The following is a 20840-nucleotide window of genomic DNA, read 5'->3' as shown; positions in this document are numbered from 1 at the left end:
CAGTTCCTGGCCCTACACAGGCCTGCCTGTGCCGTTAGGCAAATGACTTGCTTTGTGCTTCAGTTTTCTGCTTTTTCTGTGCTTTTGCTGGCTTGGTTGTATGGTAAGCTCTTTGATAAACAATGCCCAAATGTGATAAAGGGCTGCTGTTCTAATAAAAACACCAGTTTATAGAATTTTAATTTCCAGCTGCACAATTAAAACACTCCCATGTAAGGCAGAAATGCCGCTTGGAGCTCTTGCCATGATCTGGGATGGAATTTTGTTTTTGTCGTTGACATACACTTAATCTTTCTGATTTGTTCCCTCTCTGTTTAGGCCATCTTAGCCAAACTGGCTGTTTAAATAAAGGTTGCAACAGAACATCAATGGACTGTTTAAGTCCTGAGGTTTCTTTTTGTCTTCAGGCTCTTTTTGAAGGCAATAAACTGCAGTATTAACAGGCTGTGTGCTCCCAAGAGAAATACTCCAGTTGAGACAAGATGAAACTTTCCAGGCAAATGTGAGGGTCTAAGTGGTACAATAAGGGAGATTCAGCAAGGAATTAATGCACAGACCAGAATAATTTAGAGGGCGAAGAAAAGATCTAAAGAGGAAAGCAAAATCAACAAAATTAGTTTAACTTAACTGAATGTTTCTGTCATATGGAGAATCACCCTCTGTCATAGCTCAGTTTGGCAGTATTTTTAAAATACATGCATTAAGTAAGGAAATATCTTTGCATTTCAAATTGTGACTCTGGCCTTACAGTTTTATTTCCTGATCAGAATGATCAGTCTGTGTGTCCTTCTTTTTGGCAATCCACGCAAGTTTGCTTATGGGGAGGCCCAGGAGACAACAGTAAAGTGTGTGTGTAAGAAAATAGACTCTGTCTTCAGAGGCGGCAGTGTTGATCTTCTGTTTATTTTTCAGAAGAAAAGAGTTAGAGAAAATGTGAGGTAGCATTGAAAACTACACCATTTTTCTTCAGTCAACTGCTGTGCATGAATGGCAGCAACTGCTTCTGCCCTTTTTATTCCCCATGTCTTGCTTGTCTGGCCAGAGAGGACAAAGTGCTCTCTTATTTGAGAAATAAGCCCATACTAAGAAATACTAAGTTCTTGAGCAGTTTGCTGCACTGTGTATTTTGGAGTCATTCCTCTAGTAAATGCATACCACCAGTACACCTCTGACAGGGTACACCTTCTCCTGTGTGATAGAGGTGAGAGAACTACATGGGAGAGGTAGCTGAAAAGCTGCAGTATGTTTGCTACATCCACAGTGTAGCAGGAGAGGGATTTCACTGAAGAATGCTCTGGTGAAAACAGCTGCTGCTTGTGGCCATAGTTTGCTGGCAGACTTTTTGCAGCCCACGCCAGAAGTCTGATGAGAAGTTTAAACTGGTTGCCGAAAACTTCTATTTGTCGCAAATTAAGTTAATTGCCCACAGACAGAAGAGCAAGTATGCTCAATAAAAAAGAGGTAACATGGCACAATATAGAAAACTTCTCTGCGTGCAGTGCAAGTGACATGGAGTCAAGCCAAGATTATAAATGCACAGTAAAAAATGCGGCTAAGGCTGGCTGAGCAGCTGATTGCAAATCCTGAGATGCACGTAAATGCTGAATGACTCTAAAGCATAAAATCTCATGACTTGCTGCCTTGTCTGGTGTTTGATTTAGAGAGCTCCACCAGCACAGCATTGCTGCTTACTGTGCTTGCAACGGCAGGTCTTTTTGCTGTGTTGCACCTTGGTTAATGAAGTGTGATACTGTAAAGATTAGATGCTGAGATTAGATTTACAAAATTGCATTCATTAGTAGCATGAGAATACGTATGTGCAAAGCCTGTAAGGGTTGAGGGAAGATAGTTTTCACTGTTGTTTTATTGGTTCTTGATGCTGGTGTTTTTGGGGACAGGTAAGATTGACTGTCTTGATTCATAGAAGTAGGCAGCTGATGCTTGGTCATGCTCTTTCCCAGTTGTTCAGGAGAGCAAAGGAAGCCTGTTTAAATTTTTGTTTGTTGTTTGCCCACTGTACACACACAGGGGTTTTTTTGACATCTTTACTTCCAGAGTTGATATAGTAGATGCATGTTCTTTGCTCTACTGGAACTCTTCCTGTTATTTTTGGCTGTCTCAGCCTACACCTGATTGACAAGGTAGCAGCTTCATTAGGGTTTTTATGCTCATTGCAAGTCTGAATGTATCCTTTTCTGGGATCCTTCACACAATAAAGATACCATGCTAAACTTGATTCCTAAAGGCTTCTGCTTGAGAAGTAATGAACAGCAGAGAACTTTGCCGTGTAAGCTTCCAATTTCTGATGTGGATGTCAGTCTGGCCTGTTCTTTACCAGTAGTTCCTTAATTGACTTGTGTGCTGAGGTCTTTTAACCAGTTGGTCTTCACAACTCTAGGACTGAGAACTGAGGCTTAAAGAGGTGATTTACCTAGGATCATGAAATAAATTTGTAACTGTATGGAACATCTTTCTCATCTCATGATTTCATGCACAAGATTATCTTTCTATATTGTGTGCATGTGACTTACTCTGTTTCCCCACTTTGAAAAGGCCATCAGGACAAGAGATAAAACACAAGTTGAAACTCTTTTAAATGCAAACTACTGAAATAGAAAGTTCCATAGAGTTGCAGTCCAGTTTCTGGACTCAATCCGAGTGCTGTAGTTTATTCAGTGTGTGCTAGATTATTACTTCTAAAAGTTCCTCAATTTGGGAATGCACCAGTCTAGATCTCAGTAACTGAAAAATAATGTTTCAGCATATGAAGTAGAAACTGGTAAGATTATTTTTTTTTTGCCTGTGTTCATATTGGTTTTTGATTGAGTGATGTAACACTTACCAATGTTTTACATTAAGTCCAGCACTTGAAATTATGTTGTCAAAAGGCAAAAAGTGGGTATAGGAGTTACTCGTTTATTTCTCAAATGCTTTGTTTTATACAGGGGCATGAAAACAATTTAAGGACTTTGTGACAACTGTTGATCAGATCCTGTAATTCCTCTCCTGTGGACAATCCCAGTATTTCCCTAGAATGCTGTTTCAGGATCCTGCTGCAGTCTGTGTACCTTAAGGCAGTTTCCATGGCTATCCTTTAATGTCCAGTCTTTTTTTTATATATATATACCTTAAGTACCACTGCCAGCTTTATTCTTTTGACCCTCAAAGTTCCTAGTGTTCTGCTTATCTTTTGCCGGACTGATAACAAGTTACTTTTCATAATAGAAAACGAAAGTGAAGCTTGCAAAGGCTTAATTATTTTCCTGTGTATATATAAGATTGGAAATGATAGAATACAGACTCTGTAAACTCTCAATTGATGGTATGTTAATGCTCTTGTTGAAACTGCAGCATTACCACCACAGGGTGTTTGCAGGTCTCTGTCACCTCATGATCTAGCCTAAACAGAAAAACCAGCTAGCCTTCCATGCCTCTAGGTATGGATTGATGACCTTCCCTGGTCTTGAAGAGTGAAGAGAGCTGCCCAATTCCAGATGGGGTCTTGGCAAAAGGATGGTGTGTAGAGGAATTTAATGAGAAGATGAAGGGCTGCTTCTGTAGCTGAGTAAATTCATTACAGAAACATAAATTTATTTCTTTTAAATGCTTGCTGACTTAGATTTGCTTCAAGCTTCACATAGGCAATTACAATAGAGTAATTCTGAAGTGATTTACTTAGTGAAAACTTCAGTACTTTTGAGTTACTGCCCTACCCATGGCGTGGAAGGGGGACAGGTCCAGCGAGACAGACTTACAGACACAAAAAGAGGCACTACTATGGATTTCTTCGGCTCTGTGCCTGTCAGCTTTTTAAAAGCTGTGCAACGTAGTGGAAAAAACCTTTCACTAGATCTGTTGAAGACAAGGAAGAGCTATGACAAACCAAGCAACTTTGATGGATTGTAACAGGCGATGAATGATGGATTGTAACAAGCAATGAATCAAGCAGTTATATCCTTAGGTTCCAAATCTGTTACAGCAGTATTCTCTCACAATTTACTCCATCTGCTTTCTTTATGTTGAACTTTTAAAATATTGCTCTGTGTGCATGTCCGTTTTCAAGATTCATTGTCAATAATCACTTTGAGACCTCAGAAACTTATTTTTATAGATTAACTAACAACGTTGGCTCTCTGTAAGTCTGTAATAGGTAAATACAATCTCATCGAATGTATGCTAGTAAAAGCTGACTGTGAGCTCTTTAGGGCAGAATCTATGCTTTCCTTTGTCTCTGAAGGCTCTAAGTTATAGTCTCCTGCTTTGATTTGAGCCATGTTGCTATTGCCTTAATCTATTATTTGCATTAAAGAATATTCTTAACCTGTCAGGGAGTGCTTGAAATAAAAAAAAAAAGTTAGCATAGGTATGAAAAAATATTTTTGTATGAAATGTAAATCAAACTCCTTCCTTTATGAAATCGTGTTTTCCACATCCATTTTTTTCCCCTGTCACTTTCTGATTCTGCCGTCTTATAGTATCTTTCCTATTTCTTCAATCACTTTGTCTGCTACTGGTCACTGTTTCATCCATTACAGGCATGGGTGGCACACAGGCCTTGCATGCTTTGCTAAGGAGCCTGTAGGATTTGTAAGGGGGAATAAATAATTTAATTTCTCAAGAGCCAGATTCTATAAAGGGTAAACTTCCTTTAGGAACAAATGAGCAAACAATTTGGATGCAAGGATGACTTAATCTATCCCTGAGCACGAAAGACTGAATACCTCTTCCATAGATTATGCGCAAGCACTAAACTTGCTCTGGATTTGTCTTTTATTTTCCTCACACATGGTGTTTCAAGATTAAGAGTTTTTTAAATGAGATCAGTGTTTGGTATTTTTAGTAAAACAGTATGTTCAACATGCCAGTGCAAACTAAGGAGGGTGTTACAGGTGGGACTGAGCAGGTGCTAAGGTGTAATTTGAGAACTTCCATGTTCCTGCTTTTATTTATGTTTTTTTTAGCATCCAAGTCTCTCTTAACTGCTTGGAGCAGTGTGGAAGGGGGTCTCTGTAAGAGGTGAGGGTTTTTTGTTTGTTTGGGGTTTTTTTGGTTAAAGTTTGTTAAATCATGTATCATTGTTTTCTCCTCAATCACTATCACCAGTCCTTGTTTCTGGTTTTCATTGGTAATCAGCACTGGCTGGAGGATTCACATGAGTTCAATCTGGATAATAGGGACATGAGTAAGAGTCCTGCCAATTTCAGTGGTGATACCTGATACGCTTTCTAGCAAGAGAAGAGGTGCAAGTGCTGTCTGCTGCATGTGGTAGGAGATGATGTGGTTTTGCTTTGTAGGCAGCTTGTCTTTCAGTGGCAATTTTTGTTTTGTTGGTTGTTGTTTTTTTTCACAATTGTGGGCATTAGACTGTCTTAAAAAAAAAAAAAAAGAGTTCACTTCATCTGATGCCTCTTGTAGTTTTATCTAATGAAATCCCCTGGCTTACTTAGGGAGGCTTTTCTTCTGTAGCTGATGTTAGTGGACACATATTTTTTGGGTCATAATGTAAAATCTTCTGGTATATCCATCAGGGCTTTTTAATGGAGTTACTCCCTCCAGTATGTTGCACTGTGACTTCTTCAGTCCAGATATATCTCTTCATTTATTTGACTTCTACTGCTATCCTTAAAGGCCTTCTCCTGCAGCTTAGTAGACCTCCTTTGGATGATTCACAGGACCAGTATGAAAAATACGTGTGCCACAGCCTGTTGTGTTATAGCACAGTGATAGTGTAATGTACTGGTTGAACTAGATTTTTTTGCCTGAAATACTGCACAGGTGTGGAAATCAAATGCGGAAACCACTAGAAAAGGAGATAAGATATTCAGAGTGAAATATAATACAAATTTGCTATGAGAAAACATAGGCTGAAAATTAGAGAAAGGTTTGAATCAAAGCAGAATAGGATTGTGAAACTGTCTTCCAGAAGGAGTAATTGAGACAAAATTCCTCTAACTTTATACTGGATTGAGAAGCTGGGTTTTTTTGTTTGGTTTTGTTGTTGGTTGTTTGTTGGTTTGTTTTTTAAATAAGCTGAGTAATGTGATACCTGGAATGGCAGGAGGCTAAACTCTGACTCAGGAAACCTCTTTGAAAACTGTGTTTGTGTAACCTGATTATATCATTCATCAAACTGCTGCAGACCTTTTTGTGGGTTGTAGATTGTTGTAAATGAAAAAAAAAAAAGGCTGGGGTGTCACTGTAGTTTACAAATTAGTTCCTCTGAAACTTGGGTGTCTCTAATATTTAGCCATTTTGTTTCTTGTGCCAAATGTTACCAGACCGACACAGCTGCTGTCTGGCGCCACCTCCCAGGCTGGGACCTCTCCAGGCAGCAGGTTGAGAAACCTGGTTAAATCATGAATCTGTTTCAGGCGGAAGCAGGAGGTGGATTGGGTGTGCCTGGACCAAGCATTTGTCTTACTGAGTCTATATTATTTTCATTTTCTGTTAAGTATTTCACTCCCTTGTGTCACTCAACTATACTCCAGCCAGTGATTAAAATGTGGCGTTCCAACAGAGTAATAGCAATGGAACAATTTCACATTTTCCTTCCTTGATGAGCCCTTAGTTGTGTTAATGGAAGCCCTGACTAATATGGTGTGAATTAATCAACATGTCTTCTGCTGCTATCACTGGTGAGTGCTTGCATGCAAAATGTTTCATCTAAGGTGGTCCACCTGGTTTTCTCCAATTCAGAAAGTAAGATTTGAAAGTAATACAGCAAAAAGTTACAAAGCAAAGCAAAACAAACTCTAAAACGTTACCAAAAGAAGAAGAAAAAACAACTTTCTTTGAACAAATAAACAAAGATTGAAACTCCAGATTCTCTTGGTATGTGCATCTTTGGGAGCCATGTTGTGGAAAGTGTGATGTCACGGTGGTGGTCTGTATGCTGCTGAGGGTCACTGATCCGTGGAGTCTTGGACAGCATGGCTAAGCGCTTCACTTCCTCTGTTGAAAAATCTCCTTTCCAAACACATGATGTAAGTAAGTTTGCTGTAATTGCTGGAAGGTGGAATCTGAATCCTTTTGGTACAGCTGAGCAGAGTTTGGTGAGCATGGAAAGAAAAACTTCAGTCCCCATAATATATAGTTATGTATTTTTTATGTACTGTCAGTGAAAGTAAAAAACCAAATTCAAGTCATTTGTAAGAGACAAGGTCTCTCTGAGCAAGACTTTGCAAAATATTTGTTAATCTATTTTGAAATAGTAAAAAAAAGTAATCGGTTTTTTTTCCAGCAGACCTGACAGAAAATACTGTTTACTTGAGTGTCTAAAATGCAAATAAAAGTTGCTATCTTGCCAGTTTTTCTGATTCTGCCTTTCACAATGTTGCTAGCCATGCATGGGAAAAACAGGTGTATCAGGTGGCAGCTCGCAGGGTATATAGCATCTTGTTTCCTGCTCTGCCTCTGACTGAAAGCTGCCACCATTGAGGCACTGGGCAAAATTAGTTGCAGATTGACTGCCAGAGTCCCATTCCCAAAGCACAGCTGATTGTCAGTAGAAAGCAGCTATGCTGGCAGGTGCTCAGGCTGGTGATGTTGCTGGGGGGAATGATATAGCACTGTCTGACTGTGTGCTTGATGAATGTGTTCAGGACTTTGCTCTGATCTTTATTTTTCCTGGCAGAGTAAGAGTTAGAGAATTCAACAGTTGGGATTTGTTCTTTTTTGTTGTTCTTTTTTTTTTCCCCCTCTTTTTTTTTCTTTTTTTTTTCTCTTTCCTTTTTTTTTCTTTAAGGTTACTTAGCTTTAGAATAATGTAGCAAATTAAAGTAATTATTTTGCTGCCAGGGAATACTGTTGATCAGAGTTAAAACACCGGAAGTTTGAATGAGTCAGTTAGCTCTGAAGGTTAGGATCAAGAGTGGTTCTTGGGGCATTTGCTTTTCTGCACATAGTTGGCTATAGAGAATGCTTTCTATTACACGTGCAGGCAAAAAATATGTGAAGACTGTAGGTGTTTTGTAACAGGAGTCACTGATAGACTGGAAATACCTCTCAGTTTGTTGCATCTCCCTCTGCATGTCCTTATCCTTTTCATGTTCCTGGCAGCTCAAGACCTGTGCTCCTTATGTTAGCTAATACCTCTATTTTCCATGTAGAATTTAATTATCAGCATTTCTCCTGTGTTACAGTGTGTGTTTTCATTTACAACCTAGGTGGTTTCTGATCAATTACACAAATTCATCCTATTCCAGTTGCAGACACAGTAAGCTCTTTGCACATGTGTATAGCTGGAATAATTTGTTTAAAAGTGCCCTGGTAAAAATATTTTCCTGCTTTGTATGAGTTGTTGCTAGTTTTCATTCGTTGGGAGTAAATAGAAGTTATTGTTTATTTTGTAAATCATCCTTCATTTTTCCTATTAAAGCATATACAGTGTTCTTGTGTAAATGACTCACTGTGCAATATGTTGAGGGAAAAGTGCAGTTTTAGTAATCTCAAAAAATCTTTTGCATTTTTTGTCTATAACAACACTTTCATGGGTGCCTGAAGGCACAGAAGAGTTAAGTGTCTTTATTATGAGCTCATCTTATCAGGTGTAAGAAGCCCTTTTCATTAAAAAGTCAAACTCAAGTTTACAGTTTTCAAGAAGTCATTCTATGACAAATGTTCAAAGAAGTGAAAAGTCTGTATGAAATTAATTCATACATCTCGTTTTCAAAGACAGAGTAAAAGTATTGAAGAGTGTGAGGAAAAATGTCAGTGTCCTCCAGCTGCCATCTTTCCTTGGTGCTGTCAGTGGAGAGGCCACAGCCTTGTGCTTTGTATGAGCCTTGAGAACATGTGTCCCCATGCGTGGAAGAGGGCATGAAGGGTAAGGTGAAGGCATCACTGATGTCAAGTGTCACCCTGCACTCCATGGAGCAGGAGCTGTGTAGGGGTCTCTCTGGCATTCCTTGATGTCATCCTTGTTTTGAATGTTAAGTCTTCATCTAGTTTGATGTTTTAATAATTTTTTGCTTGTAATATGTTATGTCCTTGGCCTTTCCAGGTAAGACTTGAGCCTCCCCTTAGGTTCAGGTACGATGAGACTTGCAAGGAGGTGTTCACTGATTATTTGCATGTTTTTTTGGATAATGTTTGTTTCCTGTTGTCTAAAGCCTTTTAGTTTTGTTCCTAGCATGCATGATTTCAACTTCTGTATATTTCCCATGTTTGGATCTTAGCAACCCTTCCCTCATTGGAGGTTGGGGTCTTTCATAGCAATTTTGGGCTGTACTACAGCTATCACGGTGTCCCTGTCACAGGTGACAGTCCTTATTATTCATCCTTCAAAACAGAAAATTGAACCATTTAGATTTAACACAATTGTGTGTGTTTAAAGTACACAGTTCCAATTACTGGGGAATGGGGGAGAGAGCAGATGCTAGACATCAACCATGGAGTTGCTGTGTGAGAGAGGTTTGTTTTTTTCCTTTTGTCTGTTTTTGCAGCCTGGTACAGTAGTGTAATGTTGATAATGGTATGGTGGTGCTGTGAGCAGCACAGGCTATCCCAGAGGCTCTCACTTTGCTCAGCACTGTTTTTTCTCTCATTGTTTAATCTGATGAAAGCCATGGAGAAGATCAGTGGACTTGTAAGATGCCTGGAATTCAATATTGCATTTTTGTCGTGTTAACTGGGAAACACACATAGGTTCCGTTCTTTTTTTTCTCGGTTCTGTGCTGGAAGGGAAAAAACAATTGTGTATTCGGACTTTCTTGAAGCAAACTTGGGCATTATTCTGTAGAATAAATTCGCTTAGCTCCTTTGGGGAGATGGTAACAATTCTGGATGTAAACTAATAGTGCTGGAAAAAGCAGTAGAGGTCTTGAAGTTTTCATAATGTATTTCTTAAAACACCAGTTACTGCAGACTAAGCATCACTGGAAAAATTGGAGAGCTGATAGAAGAAAAAAATAGTATTGTGTGTGGGATGGTGTAGGAATCTACAGTTCAAAACAGTACTTTTATGTAACATAGTGTGATTTATTTATTTTTTTTTTTACAGGAAAAACTCCTTGAACAAAGCCAATCAGGTTTCACACATGTGGACACTCAGTTCAGTGCAGGCTTGCATTGAGCTGTGCTTCACAGTGACTGGTTCTGTTGAGCCTGTGCTTTGTGGAGCAAATTAGCATTTGAGTTTTCTGTTGAAGCAGAGTTCGAACTGGGTTTTGTGTGATGATTTGGGTTGACCTTATTTTTTTTTAATTTAAGATCATGCTGATACTAGCTGCAGAATGGCAGCATGATTCCTGATGACACAGGCTGTATATGTCTGGGTTTTCATTTACAGTCTGGTTTGAGACTGCAAGAAACCATTATGATCCTCTAGGCTGTAAGGGAATTTGCACATAGTAATTGGGGCTGTTAGCCCCAAAACTTATGGATGACTTAGTGGATGTGTTTCTGAAAGATGGCAAGTCTGTATTCATGCATTCTAGTAGATTAAGAGCCTGTTATATTAATATTATATATATTATAATATTATTATATTGTTATATTTTATTCAAGATTATATGTATACTCACTTTTAAAACACTTTACCTTTTACTTCTATGTTGAACAGTCATTTCCAGCCATTGAATCCAGTTGTGACTGCTTTTTGTTGTGCTGCTGGGAGATCTTACACTGTTTAGGTAATTGTGGGCTGTGGGCAAAGGCTTTCTTTTTCTTCAATAAGTTGAGCTGGGTTGAGCTCCATTAGGACTACTTTTTATTATTATTGTTTGTATGACTACAGCACCTGACTGCCTAAGGCTCTGCTTGCATTAAGTGTTAAGCCTGGGCTTGAGCTCTGGGCTTTGGCAGCAAGCCTGCTGCTCTGCTGCTGTTGCGATTGGAGTCTGACTGCGGTGTTCTCCTTTCTGTTCGTGTGAGGCAGAGTCCAAGATCAGCTGTGCAGCAGGTCTGGTAGCGCTGCTGTCCAGGTAGTCCTGGAAACTTGCCTTGCAGAAATAGGAGTGATGAGGAGAGTGCTATCTGTTTCTGGAGTTCTCCTTCCTGGGTTCATGCATTGCACAAACTGGAGAATTCAGGTTGCCAGGCTTACCCTTCTTGAACTGATATGGTGTCATGGGGTGCTCCCTTGAGCTTTGGCACATGTAGCCAAAGTGATGCACACTTTCTGAATGCCTTTAGATTTGGGAAATACAGCCTCCTCTGTGGCATGCTTAGGATCTGGACATAAGTCCAGGAGATGATGTCTGACCTCAGCAAATGAAAGAGCTTAGTGAAACAGAATAACCTGTTAGTCTATCAGTCCAGTGCCCCAGCATACTGAGCCTGATAACTGTCAGTTTTCTGTAAGGGTAGCAGATTTATTTTATTAAAAAACCACAAACAACAAAATTGCAGGGCCTAAAACCATGTCCTTTAAGAGATACAAGTAGATAATAGAGCTGGCATGCTTATTGATGCAAGGCAGTAGTAGACTTGGTACGTGAGTGGAAGGAATAGGCTTTTAAAAGGAGAGTAAACAACTTGTGCTTGATGTTGATGTGGCAGAAAATGGAACCAGTGAAGAAGGGTGATGTGGTTGGAGGAGGAAGCTGAGAAAGTTATTTTTGGAGTACTGTGTGAGTAGGACAAAATTGCATTAGTCAGAACCAGAGGAGAATGTGGATTGCAAAGGTTATGTTCCAGACCAGAAGGTTTACTGTTCAGTGTCATAACGTCAAAGTCCTGCTTTGAAAATATTCTTAATAAGCTTATGAACTTGTGTTCATCTCTAAACTTCTGCTTGTGGTTGCTGATAACTGTAAATTATCCTTTTCTACCCCATGTGTCAGTTTGAGCAATAGCAAGGAGACTTCCTCCTGGGAGGAGACAGGATGCCTTCTGGGCTTGAATATCTTTCCTGTTCCTAGCTTATATGTATGCAAATTAAAAAATATTGATTTTGGATGGTAGCTCTTGAGATACAAAGATAACCTAAAATGCTGTTTTCATTGTATAATCCCATCTGATACAATGCATAAGATGAGCCATATGATGGGATCAGGGTTCAGTCTCCTCCCCAGCTTCTGGCATCTTTCTTCCAGTTTTCTTTGAGAAGATAAACAGTGATGCTGACAGGTTACGTATGTGAAGGCATTCACATTGCCTGTTGCCTTAAGATACCCTCACCTGATGAATTCAGGGCCATCCAAGGAATTATAAGAGACTCCCTTGGCTCCTGCATTAGACTTTGCAGGGTTTTTTTGTTACTTTGTTTTGGTTTTTTTTGTGTTTTGTTGGGGTTTTTTTGTTTGTTTTTTTTTTAAAAAGCCTCTTCCACTCTACACACTGTCTTTATATAAAAAAAAGTTTCTTCCATCTTTTAGTGAGGAGAGATTGCTGCTGAATTTCAGATTGGGGGACATCCTGTGCCTCCGCTGCTCTCTCTTAGAACAGTTATGAGGGTGCTGTTCTACAGCAAACTTGCTGCTGCAGGGTGAGTGCACAGTAGGTAAATGCTTCACGTCTGCCATCGAAGTACTAAATCATTATTTTCTTCTGAATCTTGCTATCAAGGACATTACAAAAGAAGACTGGGAATTCCCAGCCAAAGGCAGCCATTTCATTTGGTAGCTAAAAAGATCCTACAGACATGAAAAAAATCAATCAGGTTCCCTGCTCTAGTTACAGCAACAGCCATAGAGCTTCAAAGAGGTCACAGGTGTAGAAATTGGAGGACTCTTGACGGAGACTGAGATAAAAAGGGATTCTCTAAAGCCTTGCATGTAAGTTTCTGCTCTGAAGAGTGGTGAGTAATACAATTGCTAGGAGGTATCTGGCTTTGCCTGGAGCATGCTAACAAGCAATCAAAACGCTTGCCCACAGCCAAACTGTTCTTTCCCTTTCCACTCTTCAGAATAATAAAAGCATTACACACAAACCCCACTGTTAATCCAACATGTGGGTGAAGTTCCAGGCTATTGTGTATAAAGCTCTCAGTCTTAATTCCAGCAGTAATTATAACTTGTTCCTCTCTCCCCTGTTGTATGGTGACATGCAGGAAGTGATGCAAAGTTCTCTGTGCGTGTGTTAATTTAGGCTGAGTGTAGGAAGAGAGTCTACTATCTTGATTTTTTTTTTCTTTTTCTGTCAAAGTCTCAGCTGTAGTTCTGTGCAGTTGGAAACTTGTAGCTTTTAACTTCAATATGTCTGTCTTCAGTTCTGTTAGGAACTGATTCTACTGATCATGGATATTTTGCTTCTTTTCTGTTTATAATGTAATCTGACATTTGTTTTCCGCTTTCTCTTGAGGCTGATTTTGTTCAAATTAGAGATTTCCTTGCAACACATGTTTTCTCATTTTCTAGTCTGCAGTTTTTGAAGCCCTCAGCAGTTCAGACTATGAGGTCCTGCCCTTGTCTATACTTGACAGAAAAAGCATAGTGAATACCTCTGAAAATTCATCATTTCATGCCAGCTATCTGTGGTCACCTTGATATCTCCTGTTTGAACAGAAGGGGTCCAGCAATTGTTGTTGAATAGAAGAGAGTTTTTAGCAATGCCTTTGTATGCAGGGTGTGAGAAAGTCCAAGACTTTTTATTTATGCTAGTATATTACACCATATAATTGCATCCATCTTTTGATCAGTGGTATGAATTAGTTCCATTGAAAACATGTTTTCTATTTTTAAATCGGTTGTCTTGAACTGAGTTCTTGAAACATTCTGCTTTTTGGTCTTGTTTTTGTGTAGATTTTCCATATTGTGCTGGATTTAATATAACTGTTGACATGTTGGTTTTGAGGTTTTTTCTTTTTTTTTTTTCCCCCTCTCTATTTTCTATAAATCTCTTTATGTTTTATGTTACACTGTTGTATTTTTCCAGACTGGCTATGTAAGTTATCACATAACATCTAGGCATCTCACAGTTTGGAAATGTTTGATGGTGAAGAGCTGTGATCCAGTGTTAGAAAGGGAGAGTGGAGATTTGGAGGCTGCACTTGGCGTGACTGGACAGGGCTCCACCTATGGTCAGGAGGCACAGAGAAACATCTTGAGACTCAAGCTCAGAGGTGGAACGATCTATTCAGGACCTTGTTTTTCTCAACTGATCAGCAGCTGAGTCTAAATTCTGAACTGGAGTGTGTAAATTGCAAATCTGAGGTTAAAGGGAATTAATGAGGGCCAAGTGACTCTGACTCTTCCAAGGGGTGTCACATTCTCATTGTCTTTTCTGTGGCTCTTGTGATGCTCACAAAAAAATTGAGCTGTGCAGCCAGCAAGGTGGGGCTGCTGTCCCTATACCTGAATAGCACTACAGTTTTTCCTGTTGTTCCCCAACCTGAAGTAATTTGCTGTTCACTTTTATTATGATTGGTGGTATTTTCACCTGGTCTGTGCAGCAGTTTCTGTGGCAGAGCCCTGGTCTGTGACAAGGGCTACTCTGTGTCATAAAAGTAGTAAACAAAATGGCACATACCAAATTTGGCAGAGTAGGAAAATACCAGAAATTCCAAGCATTTGTTTCATGTTCCATCCATTAGATGGTCTTTCTTGAGCCTCGTCCTTTCTGTGGTTGTAATGGCTGTTGAGGATGCATTTGTGCATGCATTTTTCTTGCTTTGCAGTGGTTCTGCTAGGGATGTGTGCTTGCTGGGTTTTTTTAATCAGTTCATGTTGATTCTTATCATGTGTTTGTGTAATAGTTTGGGATTGATGTAATCATTGTTACATGTATTTCATTAAGAGATGTGTGTGTACTTAGGTGTTTGCATAATTCATGAAGTCAAGTATGTTCACATACCCCTTGTTAGCACATGAGTGCATGTAGGAAGTAGGTACTTTGTATTGGTAGCTCATTGGGAAAGGTGCTGTATTTCTTTGGCATGTATATATGTAAAAAACCCACGAGTTCTACCATTTATTTTCTTTATTCTACACCCACCCAAAAAACGTAAAGAAAAACACACTTCTGCTAGAGTGTTAGGATAGTTTATTTTTTCATTCAGCCATTAGTTTATTCGTTCAGGAGTTGTACACTGGAAAAAAAGTGCATCCATTAGACAGTGAGAGCTTTATTTATGAAGGGGGTGGTGTTTCAAAGGGGAGGCTGTCAAGTCCCAAAAGAGCCTTTCATGGTGTATTCTCAGCGTGCTTCTGAGGCCACTGCTCTGCTCATCAGGAGGAGAGGCAGAAATGTGGGCTTTACAGAGCAACTGTGTGTTTCACTGGTCCCTGTGCTCACTGACGTTTATTTACATATTGGGAGAGTAAATGGGTAGAACAGATGGCAACCAGACATTTGGTGGTTCTGTTCCCGTATGCTCCTCAGGGGTCTTGCATTCAGTTTTTGCAAAAAGCTTGTCCTATAGTGAGGAGAAAAAACCCAGGAGCCTGTTCACAACTGTGAAATGCTTGTTGGGTTTTTGCTATAGAGGCAGATTAAAGCATTTAGTAAAATATGAAATAATTGCAAAGTTTGTTTTACAAGTCCAGATACTTGTTCCTTGGGATAAATGCATTGGTGTGTCTGTCTCTCTCTATTATTATTCCTTATTTTCACTACTGGAGTGAATGCATTTAGATCTGAAGCCAGAGATCTCTTCCTTCTGCCAACTGAGTTCCTAAAGTACTGGTCTGTTTATCTGAGTCTTGGATACCTTTTGGCCTCTTCTGCAAATAGTTCAACTCATTTGTGCTCTTGTAAAAACAGAGTATCTGAAAACTTTGCAGGATTTGTTGGATTATTTAGTACGTGTGTATTCACTATTTACAGTTATGAAGCGGGAGATTTACTTTCATACCAAGTTGATTTTTTTCTTTCTTTCTTTCTTTCTTTGTACACACTGGAATGTTGGAGTAGAGTTTCTCCAGAGTACTAGGCAGCTTGCTTTAGTGGTTTGGGTTGTTGCTTTTTTTCCAATACGTGCATGTTGTTTGTTTTAGAGAAGTGATAATTAAAGCACTTCTCCTGGGTGAAACCATAATATAAATACACATTTGGAAAATATGTTAAAAAGGGGAGATGCAAGTCAAGTTTTGAATATGTGAAATTCTCAACCTGCACATTGTTCCTTCCTGTAAAGCAGCCAGTTGTGGGGTTTTTTTGGTGAAGTGGGGAGAAATCAAATGAAAACTGAAGAGCTTGACCTTTTGCACAGCATACCAACTCAGCAGCTCTAACAGTTTGTGACAGGATGAATTCCAGTGACATATTGGTAAACACATGAAACTGCCTAGCATTTGTAGGAGAACCTGTCAAATTACGTAAATCCCAGACCTCAGTTAATCTCACCTACAGTGTGGATTCTCCTAGTAGTAGATAAAGTCTATAAAGCAAACCTTTCTGTAATAAAAGGCCAATGCTGAACTAGTTAACTTTGAACCAAGATAATTTTCAAAAGTCAAAGTAGAATTACCAATCCTCCATGAGTTAATTGAGTCAGATTTTGCCAAGTATTTTCCAGTTCCCTTCTTATTAAAGAATGTCTTTTTAAAAGACAAAGTTAGGAGGCCTTTGCAGGGAGGCTTGCCATAGTAAATGGTAGCACAGAAAGTGAAAATGGTCAATGTCTAGAAAGAAACACTATCTTCTTGAGACACGTTTAGAAGGTTGATCATTAACAAAAAATAAAGTGGAAACTTGCTACTCTTCGGTAGGCCATGCTGTGCAAATATTATGTTAGGATTAGTTTAAATGAAGATAATTGCTGAACTAGTAGATTTTTTGGCAGTATGTTCCACAACCCAATTGAAATACAGAAAATTGTTTCTGAGTAAGATTTTAGACCACGTGTATTGATAGTGTGTGTGGTTAATGAAGCTGCTGCATCTCACTCGGTATGTGACAATGTTTCTGTGATGTTTACAGCGGTTCTCTAAAATGCTTTATAAGGCTCTTCAGAATCCTAGGAGATCAAAATTAAATACAAGGCTTGTATTAAATAGGACCCAACTTCCTCCTTTTTAAAAATACATATGTGGGGTATTGCTGGTTTTGGGAAATGTATTTCTAAACTGAGCCCACCATCGTTGTGCAATTACTGAGTAAATCACATCCTAGATAGTCTTTGCTTATTTTTTTTCCCTCCGCAATAAAATAACATAGTTTAAATATCTTTTCCAGTGGTTTGTAGCCAGATGCAAAGTCAGCTAAAAAAGATTTATTCAGAAAGGTTTCTTTTCTACCTCATTATGCAACTAAACGTGGCTGTTGTAAATACTGTAGAATTTCATGGCAGTCTTGAAAGACACTGGTTCTGTGTCCTGGTTCTTTCCCGCAGAAGTGGATGATGGTAATTTAGATGGTCACATACTCTTTATGGTTCAGAGCTAGATAAACATTAACCAAAAAACTAATTTGGTTACAACAGGACTCAAGAAAAGTAAACTGGTAGGAACTAATGACTTTTTGGCAGAGTATGGCAGACATTGTGTTTTGTTTTGTTTTTTAATAAAAAAGAAAAATATTTGCTGGTGAGTCTTCCAATGCTAATCCATATGTGGTCATTTATATCTCTGAAGGGTTTGGGTTTGTTTTTTTTCTTCTTTGACAGACTGATGTCTTGGTGTTGAGCTGCGATCTGATCACAGATGTTGATTTATATAAAGTTGTGGATCTCTTTCGAACACATGATGCTACTCTTTCCATGTTGATGAAGAAAACTCACGAACCCACAGAAGTGGTACCAGGACAGAAAGGGAAAAAAAAGCCAGGTATGTAGATAGGAATACATATATTTATTTCTCAATAAATTATAAAGAAACCACTGGTATGTATGATATGTTTAGTTTTCAATTCCAGAGAGAAAAAAATTTAAAAGGTACAGATATCCTTTTTTTCCTTAGTTTGCCTGGTGGGGGTGGGACTTTTTTTTCCAGCTCAGAATTGAGTATTAGACTCGTGTAATCTTGCAGGCTCTGATCCAAAGCTCACAAGAGTTAAGGGAAAAGCTCCAGGTGACTTCAGTGCGTTTTGGATCCAACCCTAAATTTTTGTTACATATGAACATTAAAACCGTTAGGTTTTTCAAGAGCATTAAGCATCAGCCAGATTATAGCTGGGAATTTTACCACTGACTGTAGGGACCAGTGTTAGATGGGTAACAAATACTTGTGAACGTACTCCCCTCTCATTATATGATCTCTTCTGCGATCACATCCAGGAGCCTTTTGCTAGGCAAAACTCCCACTGATTTCAAGGACTTGGTTAGATGCTTATCTTGTCCCTCTTTCCATAATATCTTAGTGGCTTCTAATCTTTAATGCATCTATTCTCACAACACTGCTGTAAGGCAGGGCAGGGCTATTATCCCCATTTTACTTATATGCTAAAAGCTCTAAATACAGTTGTTCCCATACCATACTTTTAATTTTCTTTTTAATGATAATCTGTTAAATTGCTAAGGCTTGATTATTGCCAGCTTAGTGGTCCTGGTCCATGATTAAAGCTGAGAGGCATTACAGTAATACAAGTAAGAAAGCATAGCTTCAAACTGTTTGAGAGAGGTGTGAAATGCAAGCCAGAAGTCGGACTATGTGTATGTCTGAAAGTCGAGGAAATGTGTTTTTAGAAGAAATCTGCTTAAGTTCTGCATTAAAAGATTTTCTGAAGCAAAGTGTAAGGATAGTTGGGCTGTGAAAGAAAGCATTTAGGACTTGGACTCCCAAACAGCTCTGAACCCTCCTGTTTTTGAAAAGCCAATCTAAGTGATAATGGCACAGAAAACATTGTCAAGAGCACTACTACAGCCACAGAGCTGAGCATTTAGGAGTTATAAATGAATGGGTCTATGGTTAAACATCACAGAGCTGCCCAGTCTGTAAGCTCTGAGCATGCAGGGTGGGGGTGAGGAGGTCTGTGAGGATAAACAAGATCATCTGAAGACTCTGCAAAAATGTAAACACATCAGGTTGCACATGCATTCTTAATTTGCTTTTCTTTTAATGTCTGTGTGCTTGACTTGATAGCGTTACTCTTCATACATGACTAGTTAAAATTTGTGTCTAATTTCTCAGATCTGCAAAAGACCAAACTTGAAAACATTAAAATTCCATCCTGTGGAAGTGTTTTGACTCTGACACCCACAGTGTTTTTCTGGGGAGCTGGATGCTAAGGTCTCTCACTTAAAGCTACTCTATTTGAACTGTCATGGATAGCTCTAGTAAGCTGTTTTCTGTGGACTGCCTTGGATGAGACATGTACTCTACTAGACCTTTTTCAGTCATTTGCTACAAGCAGTGCTAAGACTGAGGCATTATGTGTACTTCTTTGGGCTCTGAAGAGGAGCAGTACATTTTAGGGGGCACCAGACCCTCCTGCTTTAATTTATCTGCCTATAGTCACCTTTTTTCTTCTCTTCCAATTCCTGTCCAGTGTTCTTTCACAGACAGTCCCAATTTTCACCAGTTTTCAGAGACTACTTTCTCTCCCTTCGAGTCTATCTTGCAGGGTCTTAATTTTTATGCTTTCCCCTCACTCTTGTGACCTTACAAGTTTAATTTCCTTGTGAAAAATGGATTGCAAAACCACCACAGATCAAGGTATTTTCCCTGGAGGGGTCATTATGGCATAGTTGTGGAGCCTCATGGCTTGTGTGCATTGCTTGTATCACTTGATGGTACGGAAGACCTTAGATGGCACCTGCTATGTGATTGGTTCTAGGAGCTGAGGAGTTGAAACCACCTTTCCTTAAGAATAAAATATGCAGAAATTTTTGCAGCAGATCTGGAAGTCTTGAAAAAGCACCTGAAAATGCACTTTTTCTAAGATGTATAATGGAGTCAGATGGCAAAAGGTACATTCCTGATACACAAAGGTCAGCAGTAGTTACTGAATGTTGCTGTTCCAAACAACTGGAATACCAGATCTTCGGTTTAAGCTTAGGCTAAATTGTCAGGCATTGGAACAGGCTGTCCAGGGAGGTGGTTGAGTCATCATCTCTGGATCTGTTTAAAAGTGGTCTAGATGTGGCACTTGGGGATATGGCTTAGTGCTGGACTTGGTGAAATAGGCTTAATGGTTGGACTAGATGATCTTGAAGGTCTTTTCCAACCGAAGTGATTCTGTTATTCTGTAAATACTTTTTTTTTTCCTTTAGCCTTAGAAGTACCTGAACTCTTTCACTGAAGGTTTCCAAATGTTCCTCTAAAGGTGGGCACTGGCATTGAAAATTTAAACCCAAACACTTAAAATTATAAGCAGCTGAAGACAAGATATTAACATGGAATGTGTCAAGAACCTTTCATAGTATGTGGCAGTATTACCTCCTTCTCTAAATAATGACACATACGTGTTTCTATACACTTGCACTGTGCTGCTCAAGTAATAGTATTAGGAAATGGATCCTTAGTCCTGACAAGACAGTGGTTATACTTGCAGCTTTATTTATTGTTTCACTGTTCCTACAAATGCATTAGTTTTTTGAACAACAAGGCTTATTTTGTATGCCATGAAATCCAATAAGTCTTTGCTTTCGGTATGTTATTGAACATAAAATAACGTTGATATAAGGAACAGTTTTAAAATTAGCATAAAATGTAATGTTAAGTACCTATAAATTCATACTACTGGTTTCCTGACACGCTTGACATAATTCAGCTGCAAGGTACAGAGTGAAGTTCATTTGACTTTTACATTTAGAGGATCATACATTGACAACAATAATGTCCTTGATTTTTTTTTTTAATTGCCATGGCTCCTATTAATTAAAAAAAAACGAGCAAACCAACAAACAAAAAACCCCAACAAGCAAAACAAAAAAAAACCCCACCAAACCAAAACCCCACAGTGTGTTAGTGAATGCTAGTAACCCAAATAAACAGAAAGTGTCAGGAATTCAGACCCCCAGAATGGAGCCATGTGCTTAAAGATGACCTGCAAGGGATTGAGTGGAAAAGAATTTCCAAAGC

General features: G+C 39.0%; 1 protein-coding gene across 6 annotated transcripts in view; it reads left to right on the top strand.

Annotated features, from left to right (window-relative positions):
- Positions 1-20840, top strand: part of HECTD3 (HECT domain E3 ubiquitin protein ligase 3) — a 125416-nt gene that overhangs the window by 28279 nt on the left and 76297 nt on the right. For all 6 annotated transcript variants that reach the window (XM_051624572.1, XM_051624569.1, XM_051624567.1 and 3 more), the window contains one exon: positions 17486-17645. In XM_051624572.1, the coding sequence (XP_051480532.1) occupies positions 17486-17645 (160 nt within the window). The remainder of the gene's footprint in view (positions 1-17485; positions 17646-20840) is intronic.

This window comes from Apus apus, chromosome 7 (genome assembly GCF_020740795.1).
Source record: "Apus apus isolate bApuApu2 chromosome 7, bApuApu2.pri.cur, whole genome shotgun sequence".
Taxonomy (NCBI): Eukaryota; Metazoa; Chordata; class Aves; order Apodiformes; family Apodidae; genus Apus; species Apus apus.
Note: the sequence above shows the minus strand (reverse complement) of the source record. Positions and strands in the feature narration are given on the sequence as shown.